This window comes from Oenanthe melanoleuca, chromosome 1 (genome assembly GCF_029582105.1).
Source record: "Oenanthe melanoleuca isolate GR-GAL-2019-014 chromosome 1, OMel1.0, whole genome shotgun sequence".
NCBI lineage: Eukaryota > Metazoa > Chordata > Aves > Passeriformes > Muscicapidae > Oenanthe > Oenanthe melanoleuca.
The window spans coordinates 81,718,289-81,737,708 of record NC_079333.1 but is presented as its reverse complement, the minus strand read 5'-3'; the positions used below and the strand labels follow the sequence as shown (position 1 = coordinate 81,737,708).

The following is a 19,420-nucleotide window of genomic DNA, read 5'->3' as shown; positions in this document are numbered from 1 at the left end:
TTAAGCCCAGTATCTTACAGTTTACTTTGTAATTGCTACAGGGAACTCTCTACATGATTAATATGGTGCATTAAATACTTCATCCTGAATTATGCTGTGCTTTTTCTGAGTTATTCCATAAATTTCAGTTTCCTTCTGCAAGATGAAAAGTGTAGGCTTCTTAGGCATTTTCTCTGGCTGTTTGAAGGAATGCCTACTCCTCTGATAGACTTCTGTTTCTCCTCAAACGAAAAGAAGGGCTGTGTCTTTTAAAATAGCCTTGTCTGTGGGGTATCCTAGCCTGAGATGCATTAGGTTATTGCTGTCATTAACATGTACAATAATAAAGGCGTATTTAAAAATACATTGAAACTTTTACCAACTATGCTTGTATTAAAAATGATGTCAGAAATTTCTAAAAAAAGGTATGGCCTCTGCTCAAACATATGTGCAGCAAAAAATGGTCATAGGGTGAGGTTATGTAATTTTGCTAATAAGCTTAAAATTACTATCTGTGTCTTGTCTATAGCTTGTAGCAACAACAAAAAAAATGAGCACAAGAGTGCAAAAATGGTTTTAGAAGAAAATTGTAGGAAAAAATAGCACTTTAAAAGGATTGTATTATTTTTCTTGCTGTCTTTATTTGAGAAATCAAATTTACAGTGTTTAAGAAGCATTGCTGGGAGCCATAGTCATGGACTGTAATCTTATTGTGCTAAGCACGCTACAAAACTCTCCTAATACTGCTATTTTTTTAGTAGTTCAATCTCACTCATTTCTTGTAATTTCATTTTTTACTAGAAAACAAATTAGAAGGCTAATGGCCTTCTGCAAACAGCCTCAGCAGTGTAAATAGAGGAGCTAGTAAATATAGATGCATTAGGGTTGCTAAATAAAGAGATCTGCATATTCATTTACTGTATGAATATTTGTCAGTAATATAATTGTACATAGTAAATTTCCATATTGAAAGTTCAAGAAACTCTAAAATATCTCAGCTGATGTGATAACTAATAACCAATTTAAATAATTACTAGAATTGCTTGACAGTAAACTGTTCAATTGTCCTAGTTACTGACATATGTCTGTGTTCTCCAATTTGTTAAAATAACTTTATGGCAGAATAATTTGCAGGTGTTCATTGGGATGACTAATAAATAGGTATGATTCATTATTCCTTAATACTTCAAAATCTTTTTATTCCCCCTCACTGTGTAGCTAGTTTCTAGCTCACATGAGTTGAAAACAAATTATTCAAATCTCATTAACCTGCTTTGTATGAGAACTTGCTTTCAGAATAAGCCATAGACTTTAGGTTTAAGAAACCATGAACTCCAGGTTAAAAATATTGTCTAGTATTTTTATTTAATAGGCTTTGCAATTAACATGGGAAACATGGTCTTGAAGTACTTTGAATTATTATAGTGGAACAATAGACAAGTATATATACACACACACAACTGAATATGAGGGAAATTAGAATACTTTCCTGATATCTAAACAAAATGTGGTTTTTTTTTCTGTGGGGAAATCTCATTTAAAATGAAGAAAATGCATCTTAGACTTGTTCTGAATATATCAGAAATTATTGTCAGTCCACTTCATTAATCAGAGACTGTACTTAGCCCAGTCTTTGGTACAAATTGTAATCAGTGCATGCTGGAAAGACTATAAGCCCTTGATTTGACCAAAAATATCAGAAGCACAAATCATTTCAGGAAGAATTGGAAGACACTACAGGTATGCAAAAGCATTTTGCTATTTCTGTGTGCTGCTGATTATGTCTGACTAGGTAATAATTGACCAGCCATTTGTTCTTGCAGGATTAGGCCACAAGTTTTACTTTCTTACATATTCCTTATTTAAATCTTACTCTTTTGTTTGGTGTATATACAGTTCACTTTAGCTGGAAAAATTTGCATATCTTGATTATCTTTTACTGTCTTGTAAACAGTAAAAATCTTGATGTAAACAGTGGCTGCTAAATTAAAAGATGTTGATCTTTAATAGTGTTTTCTCTGTGCTCCTTCTGTGGAGAATCTTTTTTTTATTTGTTATTTCTTTAGAGAAGTTTCTGTCCTGGTTAGGTCAGTGTGACACAAGCACCCAGCCAGGTACCATCCTGTGCCCTGATATGAACAAAGCCATAGCAAATTAAAGACTGGGTGCATGTACTGGGTCAAATCTTGCTGAACTTGTTTTGCAAGTATTGACACTGCAGTGCAGTATGCAAACCTTCTCCATGAAATAAACAATCCTGTATTTTCACCTCTTCTTGCTCTGAGCCTGAATTATGGTTCTCCCTGATCAGCAGCTCTCTTGATAGAAAACAAAAGAGTATTTTAACTGTCTTGCTCTCAACCTGGATGTATTAGCATCATCCCAGCTACAGAGATGTTCATGCTTTCTGCTAATTGTTTGTGAGCTGCTCCTTCTTGGAACTGCCCTGGAGAGTGTATTCCCAGTCCTTGAAAGATCTGACTGTGCATCTTGAGTTGGAGAAAATCTCGTAGATCTTAGTGTGTACATACATATGTTTATGTGTGTAATGTATATATTTTTTTAAAAAATCAAAGCTGTTATGTCAAGATAATGTATCTTGACACCAAATAATATTAAAGGCCTACAGAGATGGGAATCTTTGGTTTGGACTTCTCACTCAAAAATTGATCAGGATGAACACACCTTCTTGATACACTGCCAGCTTTTGTATCTGTAAGGGTAGCTTGACCTGTCAGTGAGAATTTGAGATATTTATGCTGTTTTTGCAGTCCATGCTCTTTTGTAACTTAAGCTTTGATACTCAGAAGTATGGACTGCTGATACTGGCCACCAACATAGGATTTTATGCTTCTCTTTCTATGTCAGTGACTAGCAACATTTCTAAGGAATTAAACCAGTGATAAAAATCTTTTCTAAGAAAAAATCCTTGACAGGATTTAAAAACTTGAATGTACCTGTGACAAATTTGGTATCTCAGCACAAAGATAAAATCCAAGATTTTGCTCTTTCCCCAAGCCCTAGGCTTGTATGACTGAAATGCTTCTCTGAGAACTGAGGTGCACCTGGCCCACAATAAATACCTGATGCTTCTGGTGAGGGAACATCACTATTGATAGCCAGAGTTGTGTCTGATGTCTCTGGTGACATCTAAGGTATTTGTGAGGTGGGAAGTAACAGTCATAATCTTACTTCAATGGCCTTGTAGCAGGTGACTTCTTACTTGTATGGTGGACTGAATTGGCATTCAATTTTGGACAACACTATCAAGTTTTGCTCCAGTGGTCTGCCTTGGCCTAAAAATTCCTTCTGTCCTCCAAATAAAGAGCACAGATCCTAGAAGGATATTTTAGACTGTACACAGCAACTGCCTGTCTTCTGGAAGACAAGCTGTCTAGACCATTTCAACAATGTGCAGGCTTCCCCAAGGACAGCCAAAGGTTTCCCATGCTGCAAGGCAGTATATACTGCTTTCTTTCAGACTCCACAAAACAAGTAGTGGCTGTATGGCACTACATAACTTGCATCTGAACGTCTGGTCTTGAATTGTAATGTGATGCTTTTTGCTTTGGCTGGCCTTCTTAAAAACTCAGCTTGCTCTTTGACAGGCTGTTGTGGTTCACAGCACAATCCATATGGATATTTGCTCTCATGATTGAGGATCTGGCAGGCAGGGCACAAGGGTAAGGAGAAACAAGAGTAGAGTGGTACAGGAATATTCCTGAATTCCTGCTATTGCTGCCAAAGGCTTTTGTCTTGAAACCCTGTCCTGATCTGCATTGGTTAATCATAGAAATGACTGGATACACAAAGAAATCTCTTGCCTGTGTGTTAGAGGGAGGAATTTCAGTAAGGGAGAGATGAAGTCATTAGCTCATGTAGGACACAGGCTGCATTTTGCTTATGTAACATTAGCTGGTTATGTTATGACAGTATTCTCATTCCTGCTTCTTGCTTTGCATCTTGGTCTCATGTTCCCTGTATTTAACTTGAACTCACTGCTTCAGATTAGAAAGAAGACACTGTATTCATGAATATAATTTTTTTTCAGCTGCATTTGTTGAACTCTAAAAGATGATACTACCTTTTTCCACAGGGTTTGTTTATATACATACACTACAGCAACTACTGGAAGCCACTGCTGCACTTTTTTATTCCTTAGGGCTTTGTCTTCACTGCACAGATATCCCAAAATAGGTCCAAATGCCACATTAGTGGCTGATTTTTCCTATGAAAATTTTATGCCTTGTATATAGGTAATGATACTTATATGTATTTTCACTATTTCAAGGCAAATAAACATGTAGCTTGCCTTTTCTGAGGGCTTTAATTTTACATTGCTTGTCCTATGAAATATGTGGTAAAATTATCCCACTTCTATTCTACGGGATGATGAAAGATCAAACAAAATTGTAATTAGTAAGCAATGAAATGACCACACTATGCAGATTAGCATGCTTGTTTCTCAAGGACTTTTTCATTCTTTAAAAGGTGTTCTTGAATAATGTAAGACTTACTAATAGTAGATTTAATTTATGAATTGAGATCTGGATAATCTAACAGTCCAGATAAATTTCCAAGGTGATGAAAGGCCTCAAGGGCAGGGCTTTGGAAGAGGCTGGTTTTTAAAACTTGGAAGAAAAGACTGAGAAGTGACCTCATCACAGTCTACAGCTTCCTTGAGGTGGTCAGTGGAGAAGCAGATGCTGATGTCCTTTCTCTGGTGACCAGTGACAGGATACATGGAAATGGTGTGAAGCTGCATCAGGGGAAGTTCAGACCGGACACTAGGAAAAGATTCTTCACTGAGTGGTCAGTCATGGGAACAGGGTGGAACTGGTCATGGCACCATGCTTGTCAGAGTTCAAGAAGCATTTGGAGGATGCTTTTAGTCATATGGTTTAGTTTTAGGTAGTTGTTTGAGGAGCAGGGTGTTGGTCTTGATGATCCTTTTGGGTTCTTTTTAGCTTGAGAGATTCCATGATTGTGTTTTTTCACTATGCTTCTGCCACTTAGGACAGTAAACAAACCTTTGGTCTTTAAATGTCAAGGGTTTTCTTATATTTTTATAAACAGTCTACCTTCTGTCATTCTTGGGGGTATGAATCAGGATATAACAGTATTAAAGGGTTGATTCTTTAAAGTAGAAATCTAGGTTTTGTAGGACATTTGGCTAGCTGTTCATCAAAACTTTCTAACCTCTCATTTTGTCTGCTAGCAAATGTGTTCAGCTGCTTTGCTGTGCACACACTCATAAAAATCAATAAAGAAGATTGGAAAGTTCAGTGCTGCTCTGTTCTTTTTGCATTTGTTGACTATAATGATGTCTGTTCAGACAAATGTTAGAATAATTACAAACTTGATGTGCAGCCTCGCCAGCACTACAGAAAAGTGCTTTAGAGAACTGGAGCATTTTAAAAAGCAGAGGAAATTTTAAAATTTATTTCACTGACAATCTGTAACTTTAGTTTGCCCTACAACAGACTCTGAGGCTTTTTTTAAAGAAAGATTCATCAAAGCACTTTACATGTGTTTGTCATCAAAATTGTTGATGCAAAGAGTTAAACCTTAGATACAGCCATGTTTACTGGCTTATGAAACTCCACAGATCTCATAAACTAGAATCTTCTTGTTGAAAATTTAGATAGCTCAAGGGGATGCTAATGAGGTACCTTGAAGATGAGCCTACTGAGGAATATTAAATATACAAAATCACATCTGTCTCAGGAAATAACCTGATCTGAAAGTAGTTGGAGCGTGGATGATAGCAGGAGGGGGTGTTGTATGTGCTTGTTTTGTTCTTATTCTTTGCTATGTATCTTTTCTTGGCTGCCTCTGCTGGAAGCAAAGGAAGCTGGTGGGGATCAATCCTTGGTCTGGTGTGAATAAAGGAAGATGTCTTGCTTCAAGTGTTTTGCATTATCTTGAATAACAGTTATTTCATATGACTAGGCAGAAAGAACAGGCCAAAAGGTTTGAACTGCTGATATTGAAATAACCATCCCTATGCCTTTTATTTTGAAGTTCTCATAGATCCATGCACCAGGACAAAGTTGTTTGTAAGACTTCATGTGATTCTTTAATAAGATGCATCTTTGTGGCTGGAAATGTTAACTCTCTGGTTGAGGTCTAACATAATTTCGCACTTTTTAATTATTTTAAAGGGATTTATTCTTAAAATATTCATTTGTGCTTCTTTTTTATGGATCCCGAATTCCTTGGGATTTCTTTTAATCTTCAGCTTTAGGAGTTTTAATAAGAAAAAATTTGTTTTCGTAATGCCTTTGAATTTGATAGACAAAAGCATTCATAACTGTATCATTGTGATCACTGCAACATTTCATTTCAATAGTTGCAAGCAGCACTGATACCATGAAACAGATTTTAAAGTCATCAGGTCAGCTCCAAAGTCGACCTGCTATCTGCCAGATGATTTTCCCTGGAAGCCCAAAGAACAGTTACACATTTTCCTTCTTGGTGACTTCTTTTTATTCATCTGTATTTATCTTGTCCTGTTTAAGACTCTTGGAGATGAGCAGTCTTATGTCCTTCAGGCTGATAAAGAGGACCTTGTGTCTTGTTTTGTCAAGGCAGTAAATTTATTCCTCGAAAATGGGGAGTAGATTTTGATTTATAAGGGATTTTTTTTCTGTTGCTTTTAAGTTGCTGATTGAATTTATTGATACTGCTTGAAAGATCCTTAGATTTAATTTAGCTATTCCAGATTTGCTTCCATTCCTACCCTGCAAAGTCATCCGTCTGCTTAACTCTTCCCTTCAGTATAGTCACAGCTTGATCGAACTTGTTGTGTATTCTCGTACTCATTTCATAATGTTATGTGAATTAACTTAGAAGTGCCACCTTCCTGGGACGTGTCCATGCCGAAGGGTGTTGGCAAAGATCCTACTTTGTGTTAGACTCGGGCAATGATAGGACTTTGATTGTCTCTTGAAATTCAGATGCGAAAAGGGGACAGTCAGCCTGAGGGGAAGGGTTTTGTGCTGAAATCCTGCTTCTGAATCTTGTATGCTGCTGGTAGATATAAATACAACTGCTTATTTAAAAACGATGGCAGAATATGAATACCAGTGTTTTAATGCATTTGATCATGTGAAAAATGACATCAACTCTTCTAATTTACATGTTCTTTTTCATTCTAAAAGTGTCATCTACTTTTGCACCACAGTGATACAGTGATTGCTGATTGAGAAGGAAAAGTTGCCTACTAAGCCAGAGGTAGTATTTTCTGTATCTCATGTTCGTAGCAGCTAGACCAGACCTTCTTGACTTTTTGTGACAGCCAAGACTACAATATGAGGTTGGCAGACTTCAAGCTACATCTTTTTAATGTGACCCTATTGTGATTGCAGCTCTGACTGGGGAAACTGCCAGCCTTTCGTGTGAAGCACACAAACAGATAGTGGGAAGCAGGGAAAAACTCTCTTATTCAGGACTTTTTTTTTTCCTGATTGTGATGTTTTCTATATAAGATGTAAGGTTTTAGAAGCAGTAGTAGCAAGGCTTCATGGTAGTCTGGAAAATAGGTCAGAACTATGTTTCTGCTAAGGAGATGTGCACTAAGGCACAGGCTTGTGATCAAATACATGATGCTAGTTGGCATGAAGTTTGGCATTTATTTTAATCTCTGGAAAACTGAATAGAAACTAGCTGTGTTTCTGCTGAGTGTGTGTATGTAGATATAAATATAAATCCTATATTTTTCTATGCAATTGCAATAGGGACTGTATTAAATGTGCTGGAATTCTTAATGCTGGACTGATTAATTGAAATTTGGCATGCCAACTGAAATGCAAAATTTTGTCTTTTCACATGATTATTGAACTACAGGTTCTGTATTTTTAATGTTTAAAAGGTTTTGAAAAGAGAGAAAAAAAAATGCTTCAGTTAAAGATGGGTATGCTAAAACTATTTTTAAGTAGTCACTAGGTTAGTGTGACTCGCAACTGTTACACAAAATAGAAAAAGTTATGTCTAAATACATTCTATTAATTAAATGTGTTAAAATACATAAAAGTATTTAAACAGTGGTATATAAAGGCCCATATGGACTTTTGAGTCTCCTTGTGTGGAACTCAGTGCGAGATGAGTTTTAAATTGTGAGCACTTTACCAGCTTGCTAGAGCTTCTGCCCAGCACTAGGCATAGCACTTAGGAAGAAAATATATACAACAAAATTATGAGAAATACTCTCTACTCACATGTTCTTGTGATATTTAAAATCTGTTTTTGGAGGAAATCCACTGCTGTTGTTGTCCTTTTTGAAAGGTGTGCATCACTAGTATTATGTTTGATTTCATAAAAATAAATCTTTAAAAAACTAGAAATGGTGGTTTTTAAGATCAAAGGGTGAGCACCTTCATCAAACAAGATTAAAAGTTCTATAGAAAGGCTTGGAAGGGATTTATTCTCTGTGTATAATCCTTTAATTATATCCTATGTTACAAATTAATCAGAAAAAATGTGAACTCTTCCTTTGTTTCTGGCATTTCAAAGACAACTCTTTCTCCAGAATCCTCATGAGCCGGAATCTGGGTTGACTTAGACTATTCTTTTCAAAAATGTAAACGCTATGTCAATTTATTAGATTAATAAGTATAACAAAGACCAGGGGTTTCAGTCACATTTATGAGTTCACAAATCCTCTTTTCTTAGAATGCATGTGTACAACCAGGCTGAATAATTGTCCAGTGCTGGCAATTTAGATGATCTAGGCTTTTCCAGAATGTCATGATTTGTATTTTCACCAAGTAATTTTTAGAATTTTTGCATCTATGAAAACTGAGTGATTGATAAGGTTGGTAGTCCCTCAAATTTAGTCTCTGATGCAAAAAAACAACCCTAGTCAGAAAGGCAGCAGGCTCACTCCTGTCTGTGTTAGAGCATTTGCTTTAAATGCAAAGCTTAGGAGATGTGCTTTTGAAATAAGAGTGTGTGTGTGTGTTCAATGCATTGTTTTCCAGAAAGATATTTCCCTTTGTATTGTTGTTATTGTAAAATAATATGAAGTACTTCCTACACAAACACTCAGTGAACATTTCATCATCCAAGAGCGTGAATTTTAATGCTTTTCTGCTAAGTGCAGATATAATGATATAATTATTCCCCTCTGTTTACTAAGAAAATCTAATATTAAAAGTAAGACATAGTTACATCTGTGATGTGTTGTTGTATTGCTCCAATATCTTAAATAATGAAAGTGATTTTCAAGGACGGGCACGTGCAATGTTTATTTTACTTTGGTCTTTTGACATGTAACTCCAGAACTATCAAGTAATCTTACTTTTGTTTGTTTATTTGTTTGTTTTTCCCCAGACTGATCTTGATTATGTTAACAGTGTTGTTGCAAGCCTGGAAAGAGAGTAAGTTGTAGTTTTAATCGGGGATTTCTTAGTTTATTGATGGTAAACTAAATCAGTTTGTAATTAGCAATTAAAATATTCTGGAAATAAGAGATCATGCCTGATTGTTTAGTGGAGTTTTGGACTTTTGAACAAAAAATAAGAGATGAAAAATTAAGAGGTGGTAATTCAGTCAGTTAAACAGTAAAACAGTAAGTGGGATTAAATTATTTAATGCACCATAAACAGATAGGATTGTTTAAACATGTATGGGAATTTGTGACATCTGTGTTAGGGCCTTGTATTCTGTATATTCAAAGAGAACTGCAGAAAAAAATCACTAGGTTCTGAGAAAATGCAAAAAAAATGTTTACATGTACTTTGATTCTGATTGGCAAGAGGCAATAGTGCTCTGAAGGACAAGCTAAGGAAAACAGTTCTTTTCTATATACTGTTCTTTTATATGCTTCATTTGAGCAAGTCCAGTCTCAAAAACTGTTCCAACAGAAAGCCAGCAGGAACTACTGAATCAGAATCTCTCATGTGACTTCAGGATGTTTCTATTGACAGGTTTTCTACAGAAATCAATTCTGGCTTGGTGGAAGTAATAGCCCCTCCTGCAACATACTATCCTGACTTATCAAACTTGAAAGAAACATTTGGAGACTCAAAAGAGAGAGTGAGGTAGGTTTATTCCTCCAGATCTTTTCCCATCTCCTCCCACACCCACACTTTGGTTGTTTACAAAACGACAAGTGGGATGTGAATTCTTGAAATGTTTTCTTACTGTAATTCGTGCAAGTGTGGGGATGCTAAAAGTGCTCTGTGAATCCATCTCATTCCTAGCTACATGCTCTTCTGTGCATGATCAGAGCCTATGCTTGGTTGAATCCATTTAATGTTAAATTCTGGGAAGAGAACAGACTTTTGATACACTTTTATTCCTGTATGTGGACTCTTTCATTTGCTGTTTTTCTTAATGGAATACAGGGTAACACCCAGTAGTTCTTGTTGAATTACCATTTTAAATGCACATGTGTTTTTAGTGAAATGTCAGGTAGTTGTCATGAAGTCAGGTTCAAATTAAACAGACAGTTTGATGTCTGTATTAAAGCATAAGGTGAAAGCTTTGTTCCTTTTTTTTTTTTTTTTTCAGACAGTGGATTTCCTGAGGGAACAGTGCCAAATGCAGCTGTCCTAACATTTCACTAATATGTGTCATTCTTCATAATGAAATTTACTTTATATTGCCAGCATGTATTGAAATAACCTTTTTTCATAAACTTTAAGCTTTCAATTTCATTTCAGATGGCGAACAAAACAAAACTTGGATTATTGTTTTCTTATGATGTATGCACAGAAAAAGGGGGTTTACTACATTCAGGTAAATTTCTCTTCTTTATTTTGAGTAAAGTTTTCAAGTGAGTCTCCAGAAATTAGGTTGTTTTGGACACATCAGAAGGACCTACACAGACCAGGGAATTTGATTCCATCATTTAAAGAGATCATTAAGTGTGGTGCTTATGGTATACAGGGAAGTAATTTGAGGAAGACTCTGTCTCTGAAGTAGAAAGTAATTTATCCTATGTCACTTATCTTAAGATGCCTAACAAAAATAGTGAAGGAATCCAAGCAGCTTAACTACTATGTTTTCCTTGTTCACAAAATGAATTATTGAGTTGCCAAGGCAAAAAAAAAAAAAAGTTTTTAGTGGAAATGAAGCTAAAATATATTTTTGTTTTCTTTTGAAAGTGCAGTGTCACTTTAATATTACTGTTGTGTATAGACATGGGTTTTTTTCTTTTTTTTAAAAGAGGTTTTCAACAACAGAGTTAAGGATTTCTCCAGTTTAGCTCAGAATTGTTCCTATCGTGTTTCTGCTTTGATGTAGAAGTCTTACCTACAGGTATTTCAGATTTAGTAACTGCACTAATGATCTTTATTTAGATTTTGTGCCTGTGTCCTTGGGGTGTAAAGTCCCTCATCTCATCTAGTTTTCACAAAGCTCTGCTGACTGCTCTCTGAGAGCTGTTGGAGTCTCAGCTCTCTGGGAAGCTGCAGAGCCAGTAACATGTGACACTCTGGTTTGATACTGGGAACTTGCACAAATATTAGTGCCAGCAAAGGGGGAGGGCATGGCTGCACTGTGAGAAAGGACAGGGGAAGCAGGATCCCTAATGCAGCAATGCCCTGCACTTAGTGTGATTTACAGGGATTGTAGCCCCATGGTGGCAGTTCTGCAGCCTGGACAAGGTGGTTATGGACCATAAACACCAGGTACTTCTGTTGGGCAGGTGGAATGAATCCTCCCTCTGCAGGTATTGTGTCTCTTAGCCTCTTGTCCCAGAGGAGAAACTCTTTCAGTGCTCTTACATTTGTGAGTAAACAGTGACATTTGTGTGCAAATAATAGAGATATTGAACTTGTTCTGATAATGCCACTTAGACTAACGTTAGTTCATGGATGATTCTGCTTTGAACAAAGAAGCTGGAAAAGCAGTGTTCTAAAGTAAGAAGCCAAGATATGCTTGTGGATCCTTACTACAGAAGGATTCTGTATTAGTTCTCCACAAATAGACGGACTGATCCCTACAACAGTTATTCCAGGCTGTAGCATCTATGTTTTATATCAGTGCTATCATTAGAAATAAATGGTATATTTTAGCAATATATTATAAGTCAATGTTTCCTAGCTGTACTTTTTTCTTTTGCTTTGCTAGTGCTTTGTTTTTAATGTTGATATAACTTCTGCCTTCCTCTAGCTTGAAGATGACATTGTTGTCAAGCAGAATTATTTCAGCACAATAAAAAATTTTGCGCTTCAGCTTGCTTCTGAAGATTGGATGATTCTAGAATTTTCTCAGCTGGGTTTCATTGGTAAGAAAATGTTCACTTTTGCAGTTTGAAAGTACATGTTCATACTCAGACTGTGAATTAATAGTGATCTGACTTCAAAGCTATCTTCTTTGTACTGGAAATAGACCAAGAAGTAGAAATTCATTACCTTTTTTAGGAACTGTGGTTTAACTCATGGTTGTTGCTTTTGCCCCTCATTTGCTTCATATACTTCTGTATGACAGAAGCAAACTCAAACTGTTAGAAGAGAGGGCATTTCTATAACCAGAAGTTAATTTATGAAAATACTAACAATCAAAACGCAAGGCATGATTTATTTTTAATTTAGCTGCCATTAAAACAAAAATGTAATTAAAACATAACTGACTGAAGTAAAGGAAAACCATGAAAATTAGCTCCACCTAAGATAACCTCATTGGTGTTTGTGCCAAAATTTCCAAGAATTAGCAGGCATCAGTTTGTTGCCAAGCCTGTTCTATCTCCATCTTTCTACTTCATGAAGGAGCAGTTGTGACAATCTGCTTCTTCATAGAAGCAGTCAGAGACTGTCATTTGCAATGAGCAGCAGTGAAAGGAGTTAATGTAGGATCTTGGGTTGTTGTAGGTCGACTGCCAGAGTGCTCTGGAAATTATGATTCTTTGCTCTTACACTAATATCTGTTCATGGAGAGATACTAGACTTGCCAGAAAAGCAGTGATAGAGAAGTATTGAAGAGATTTTACAAATCAAAAGGTTATTTCATTATTGGGTTGATGTGTCATGATCTTTTGAAAAGCAGCAAGCTGGAGATATACAAGGAAACAGAAAAAAGTGCATCCCTGAGTTCTGTCATTCTCTTGGAAATTCTTGTTCTCTTTCCTTTAGATCTACTTGGCAGAGAATGGCTTCATTTTTAGCTCAGTGACCCATAATGGTGTACTGAGAACTGAGAACTGATATTGTTGGCACTACTTGAATAAGTTCTATCATGTTTCCAACTCAGCATCAGGTGTGCAATAGTTCCATGACTTTGGGGGTCTCAAAGATTGCTGGAGTAGAAAGGAAAACAGTAATTATCCCCTGCAAATTCTCTGTTAGAGTGGTACTTTGTAGACTTGCCTGCTAGTTTAGCCTACAGAAACGATGGGGAGGAGGAATGGAAATGGGCAGAGCAAAGTCTCATACACCTGGCCATCACCTTGGGCTACCATCAGAGATACACTTCTGCTAAAATAATTATGGGATTGGTTCTGTGATCTTAGAGATAGGAGAAATAGGAAATCATGCTGCCTAGCATGGAAAAATAAGAATTTAAGTAGTTTGCTAACATCTTGCCCTGAATAAACTTCTCCTTGGTTGGGGAAGATTGTTATGTATTAGTATGGACTGGTTGAATGCAGCATTTGATAAGACTTTGTTTCTACTGTTGAACAGTTAAACACTAACCCAGACTAAGCCCACAATTTGAGTTTTATCCCCAGTCTAATTGCACTTTAAATGTAAATTCTGTATGGAGTTCCTATAGAATTTACATTTATTCTGCATTTGCCAGATTTAGTAGTTGAGTGTTCTCACTTACAAATTGCCACTTTGTAAGAATGACATGCCAAATGTGCACAAAACCGACTTACACTTTAGGACGTGCACTGTCTACCCTGTACAGTTGTATTTCAGGTCACTTAACTTGTATTTGTGTATTTCACCCTCTGTCTGTTGTCTGTCCTGTTGTAGAGAGCACAGTGTTTAAGACTGGTGGGGTAGGGAGATAATTCTTAGTACTGAGACTTGGCTTAATCAAAAGCACAACTGTTTAAAAATATCTTGTTTTTCTATACTGTCTGTATACTTCTGGGCGGTGTGGGCTCTGAAAGTAGCTGTAGTTAAATTTAGTTGTTAGCTCCTGCTGCTTGCATTCCTGTTCTTTGTTCCTTGTATCATATTTGTTTGCCTCCTTTTATTTAGATGATATCAGTAGAATTTCAGATGCATTTAGCTATGGCTACAAATCTTAACGTTGCTTTTCTACCTAGAAAATTAAATTAGATTTTTTTCTTCTTCTAATATAGCTACTTATCCTGTTCTGAAGTTTTGAGAGACAAATTAGTATTCATAAGAGCACCTAAAACTTTTGGCTGGTACACATTGGTGTGCTATAATCATATATTACTTGGAAAATTTATGCAAGTTATGTGGATTTGCCTCATCTCTGCTATCCCTTTATGGATCTTGATGCAGACTGTGATAAATTGGTAATGCAGATACCTTTGGGAAGAGTAACAGTAGTTTGTAACTGGGGATCACTTTTATGTGTAGATGTCCAAGAAAGAATGTAGAGCACTCAATGCACAGAATCATAGAATGGCCTGGTTTGGAGAAGACCTTAAAGTTCCAACCCCCCTGCCAATGGTAGGGACACCTTCCACTAGAGCAGGTCACTCAGAGCTCCATCCAGCCTGACTTTGAACACTTCCAGGGATGGGCCATCCACAGCTTCTCTGGGCAGCTGTTGTCTAGATGCTACTGATTTAGAAATAATCTCTCAAAAGGAGAGGTGTGGCTGATTCACTGTTAGCTGTGGGAAACCTTCATTAGCTTACAAGTTTGCGAGGTAAAAATGTGGGATTTTTTGTCATAGTGCATTTCTGAACTGAAAATCTAATTTATGCAAGTGCTACATGAGGAAGTGGCAAATATAGCTATTTAGGCTGACAGCAGGATTATAGAATTCTGTCACCTCTGCCACGGAACAGACGTTGCTTCCTTTGGTTTTTTTTTTAATCCTGAAAGCACAGTCTTAAGTGCTGTCAAGTATCTAATAAATAATGGGTGAGATGTATGCTGTTTCCTTAAGAAGCTCTGTGGAAGGAGATGTATCTTTTACTCTTCTGAATTCTTGTTTGCACTGCAAGACCTGTGACATAATGTAGGAAAGTCCTGCTAGCTTTTTATGAGGAATAATGATTTGTCTTCCAACTGCCTGTCTGCTGAAGTGTTTTCCAGAGGAACTGCAATCCTTGCACTGTAGCTGTAATGCCACCTGTCACAAACATTTAATGGAGTGGTCTGAAATAGCCTTTTTGTTGTCTTATACAGTTCCTCTGAGTCTTATTGTGCCCTGATGTTTTAAGGCCTGTTGTTTTGATTATTTTAAGTTTTTTGCTCAAGCTGTGCACATAGTTGAAGTTTGGAAAAGAGTAGATCAAGTCAAATATTTGAGCTTTAAATAACTTCAAAGAGATTCTGGTTTTAATGCCAGCAATTTGCATATCATTAACAGGGAAAGCATTGAAAACATCAGCTATAACTAGAATATGTGCTTGCAGGTGTAAAATTGTTGGTGTAGACTCAATATTAGTGATGCTCATGTGGAAGAATTAAAATGAATGATTTAGATATTTGCAGTTCAGAGAACTAGAAAACAAAGTGTTTCATTTTGTGCATGCCTTGTATTTGCCAGCAAAATACTGAGAGGGCCAGAATAATTCACTAAGGATGGCCTTTAAAAAGACTGAAAAATGAATAGAAGTCTTGTCAGGGCACAGTAAATCAGAAAGTGTTCCACAGGTTTGTTTTTTCCCAGTCCTGATCATAATTTTTTCAATATAGATAAATAATTTAGAGAAGGTCTACATTTTGTATCTCTAGGGTTTTATGGAGCGAGGCTTTATCTTTCTCTTAATCCTTTCAGATTTTGAAGTTTTCTTCACAATGGTAGATTGTATGCGCCCAGAATCCAAAAGTTCTGAAGTTTTGTCAGCAGAGTGTCTTGGATTTATGTCTGTTCCCATGTACTGTACCAAGTACATGAACATGGTGCAAGATGAGCCATTGCTTCAATTCATTCACAGAGTTTGCAGTTTGAGGCAGTGTGTGTTCACTGCAGTGTTTTGCTTAGGTCTCTTTGGGTTGATGATTTTTGACTGCATATTGGGGATGGCCAGTGGGCAATCCGTAGGTTGGATTTGGGTGGTGTCTCAGTGGTTCTGTGGCTCACAGCACTTTCCTCATGCTGCTGCATGACAGGACAGAAGAACCTCAGTAAAAGCTGCTGCTTGTTCTTGGGCTGTGGCTGTGTTCTAGGGAAGCTAGGCTGCTGCTGCTGCTCTTGCTTAGGAGAGACTAGGCAAGAGCTTGGTTGATTGGGATTCAGAGGGGCTGGGTGCTGTAGGAGTTGTACTGGGCTGGTTTCCATTACAAGGACTAGATGTGGCCAGTCAGGGATCCAGAGCTTTGAAGACCTGTTTTACCTGAGACTTTACTGCAGAGCTCTGGTTTTGAGCTGCTGAAGGAAGACTATTCTGATGGAAAAAAAGGGGACATAGATGCATGGCAGAGCTGCTGTGTTGGTGGTGTCCTGACACAGAAATGACAGATGAATGATGAAATGTTATACAGGGGGACGAGGGGCTGGGGCCAAACTGTGCCAAGCTGTGTGTGGAAGGTGGTGACAGCATTTCAGAAAGGGGTGTGTATATGTCTGTCTTTGGTTACTGAAGAAAGACAAGGGCTTGTCCTGGGATCAGGATGTTTCCTTTCATCTTTACTCCAGTGTTCATTAGGAATTAATGTGAGAAGACCATCTCCACTGCTGAACACTTCCATGGTGCTGTGCAGTGTAATGCAGAGAGGCTGCTTGGGTCTAAAGATGCCAGTGCAGGGACAGCTGGCTTACCTCACTTATTCTGAATAGCTGCAGTTGGATGTATCAGCGTGGCTTGATTAGTTGGTTTGTTTCTGGGTGGTTGGTTGGGGTTTTTTTTTCTTGTTTGTTTTTTTTGGTATACCCTGTGACAACACCATGGCAATTATATTATTCCTTAAGTCTGGGATGGTTGACTTCATGGTGGACAGTAGAGTGCCAGCCTAGAGGAAACTGCCTCTGAGCCTGGACAAGTTTGCCATATGGAGGTAAATAATTCATTGATATCCTGTTTCTATTTTATATAAAATCAGGATAACTTAAATTAGGGATAAGAGTGAATTCCTACTCTTACCTTTGGTCTTATTCTCAGTTTACTTAATTGTAGGATCCTATACCTTCAGGCCACCTTAAGTGATATGGTCTGTGAGTGAAGACAACAATAATCCTTATATTCTTCAAAAGATGACTTAGTCAAAGGAAAAAATGTCAGTGTGATTCTTCTGCTCTGTCATTGGGTAGAAGAATAAAAGGATTCTAGAGCATTGTGGCTGTGTATAGATCCTGGAAGAGGATAAACTGTTTCTTCAGTCTACTTGCATTGAGATTAGGGCAATATTGTGAGGATATTTCTGTCTTCTGACTCTCATTGCATTTTACATCTCTCTGACACCACATGGAAAGGTTCACTTCCTATGGAAACAGATGTGACTGACAGACTGCCTCAGCAGGTGTCACCTAGAAATGATGGTTTCAGTCCCATAAAAATCCCACAAACATCTGATAAGTCCCATTTTTAGCTGGTGTTTTATTAGGGCTTACCATATTTTTCTCTTCTCCTGCCCTATGCCATTGAAAGCAGTAGGCAGAGATGAATCACCAGGAAAATTGGGGTCTGTTTAGTTGGAAGTGTGACAAGCTGAAAGCTGTTATTCTGCATGACTATTTTACACAACATTTAACTAATCATATGATTGTTTCCTACCCATTTTTAAATATTTACTTCCACAAATAATGTCAAACAATGTGACAATATAGTGTGTAAATACTAACAATGTACCGATAAAAATAGTAACATCTTTCTTATGTCTTTTAAGAATAAAGCTTTGTAATTGTCCCTAGCTCAGCAGGAGTTGCCCCTTGTGTAGTGGACGTTTCAAATTTTAGTTACAGAGTATTTTTGTGAGATACCTATTTGAGGGCCTCACTGCAACAGCCACTTAAAAGCAATGGCAATATTTTTGCTTTGTAAAGAGCTGGATAAAAAGGTTCTGTAAGGGACAACTTTGATATAGCAATGTCAAATCAGTTAATGTTTTAGCATATTTACTTTTCCACCCCAATGTGTAAATTGTCTACTATAATGAGTATAGCATCATTCTAATAGGTGAAATAATTGGTGCTTTAGTCAGGTGCTTCTTCCATATTTGTTGCATGGCATAATGATGTAGTCTAACTCAGACACCTCCAATCTCCTCTCAGAGTTTCCATTGAGTATTCTTTCATTGGCTTTGTCCTTATCCAATTTCACACAAGTCATAAAGAAAAGAGATTGCATCAGACCTGATTTCTGAAAAGGGCAAGGCTCTTTCAGTGATCTCCTCTTAATGTCTACTTCAGCTGGTTTTCCTAAGAGCAGGAGAAAATATTAGAACCTCTACCACGTGTGGTAGTTTCAGTAAGTTTCTTCCTTCAAGCCTCACAATCTGCAGGAATCCTTTTGCACAGTGCCACCCAGAAGTCCTGCTGATGGCCTATGCACTGCAGAAAAAAACTCTGGTCACTGTGGGATGTCTCGGAGTTGCATTGCCTCTGGATATGTTGGTAGCTTCCTTCTTTCACTTAGATTTCCTGCCCAGAAGGTTCTGTAGTTAGTGGTAGGTGTTGCATCTCTGCTTTTTGTACCTGCAGAAGCTGAAATCTTGTGACTGGGCAGATAACACCTGCAATACTCCTCATCTCAGGTGTTGAACTTACACATGACATGGGGAATAATAGATGCCAATCCATAACTCTTCTTTCTCTAAATTTTTCAAACTGACAATTTCTATTCTTGAGGAGACTGTGTTGTGTTACATTGAATGTACACTGAATATTTTGATAGCACCAAGATGTATGACAACAAATTCTTGTTTGAATAGTTGCTTTATTTAGTTGAAAGGTATGGAACTTTTAATAACATTTAAATTCCAAGTTGTTCAGTGCTGACATTTCTTGTCTTGGCACAAATGTTATCATCTGCTATCTCATTGATTCAAAAGACAATGTTATCTCTAATCTAAAGTAACACCAGTTATTCTTAATGTCACACACAGGTAAAATGTTCCAGTCTCCAGATATCACTCTTATTGTAGAGTTCATATTTATGTTTTATAAGGAGAAACCTATTGATTGGCTCCTGGACCATATCCTCTGGGTGAAAGTGTGTAACCCTGAGAAAGATGCTGTAAGTTGTTTTTTTTTTAATTATAAAGTTTCTAAAATGTTTTAATGATGATGAATGAGTTGGTTTTTGTGAGCTGAAAGCCAGCTTAGTGTACAACGTGGTTACTGCATGTTCTGTAAGAGTCTTTCTTCCTGCCAAGATTTTTTATCTCAGAAAGAACTT

At 37.1% G+C, this 19,420-nt stretch overlaps 1 protein-coding gene across 1 annotated transcript in view; it reads left to right on the top strand.

Annotated features, from left to right (window-relative positions):
- Positions 1-19,420, top strand: part of MGAT4A (alpha-1,3-mannosyl-glycoprotein 4-beta-N-acetylglucosaminyltransferase A) — a 74,573-nt gene that overhangs the window by 32,495 nt on the left and 22,658 nt on the right. Inside the window, exons 6-10 of the mRNA XM_056491873.1 lie at positions 9,313-9,359; positions 9,909-10,022; positions 10,647-10,722; positions 12,100-12,214; positions 19,128-19,258. Coding sequence (XP_056347848.1) covers positions 9,313-9,359; positions 9,909-10,022; positions 10,647-10,722; positions 12,100-12,214; positions 19,128-19,258 — 483 coding nt within the window. The remainder of the gene's footprint in view (positions 1-9,312; positions 9,360-9,908; positions 10,023-10,646; positions 10,723-12,099; positions 12,215-19,127; positions 19,259-19,420) is intronic.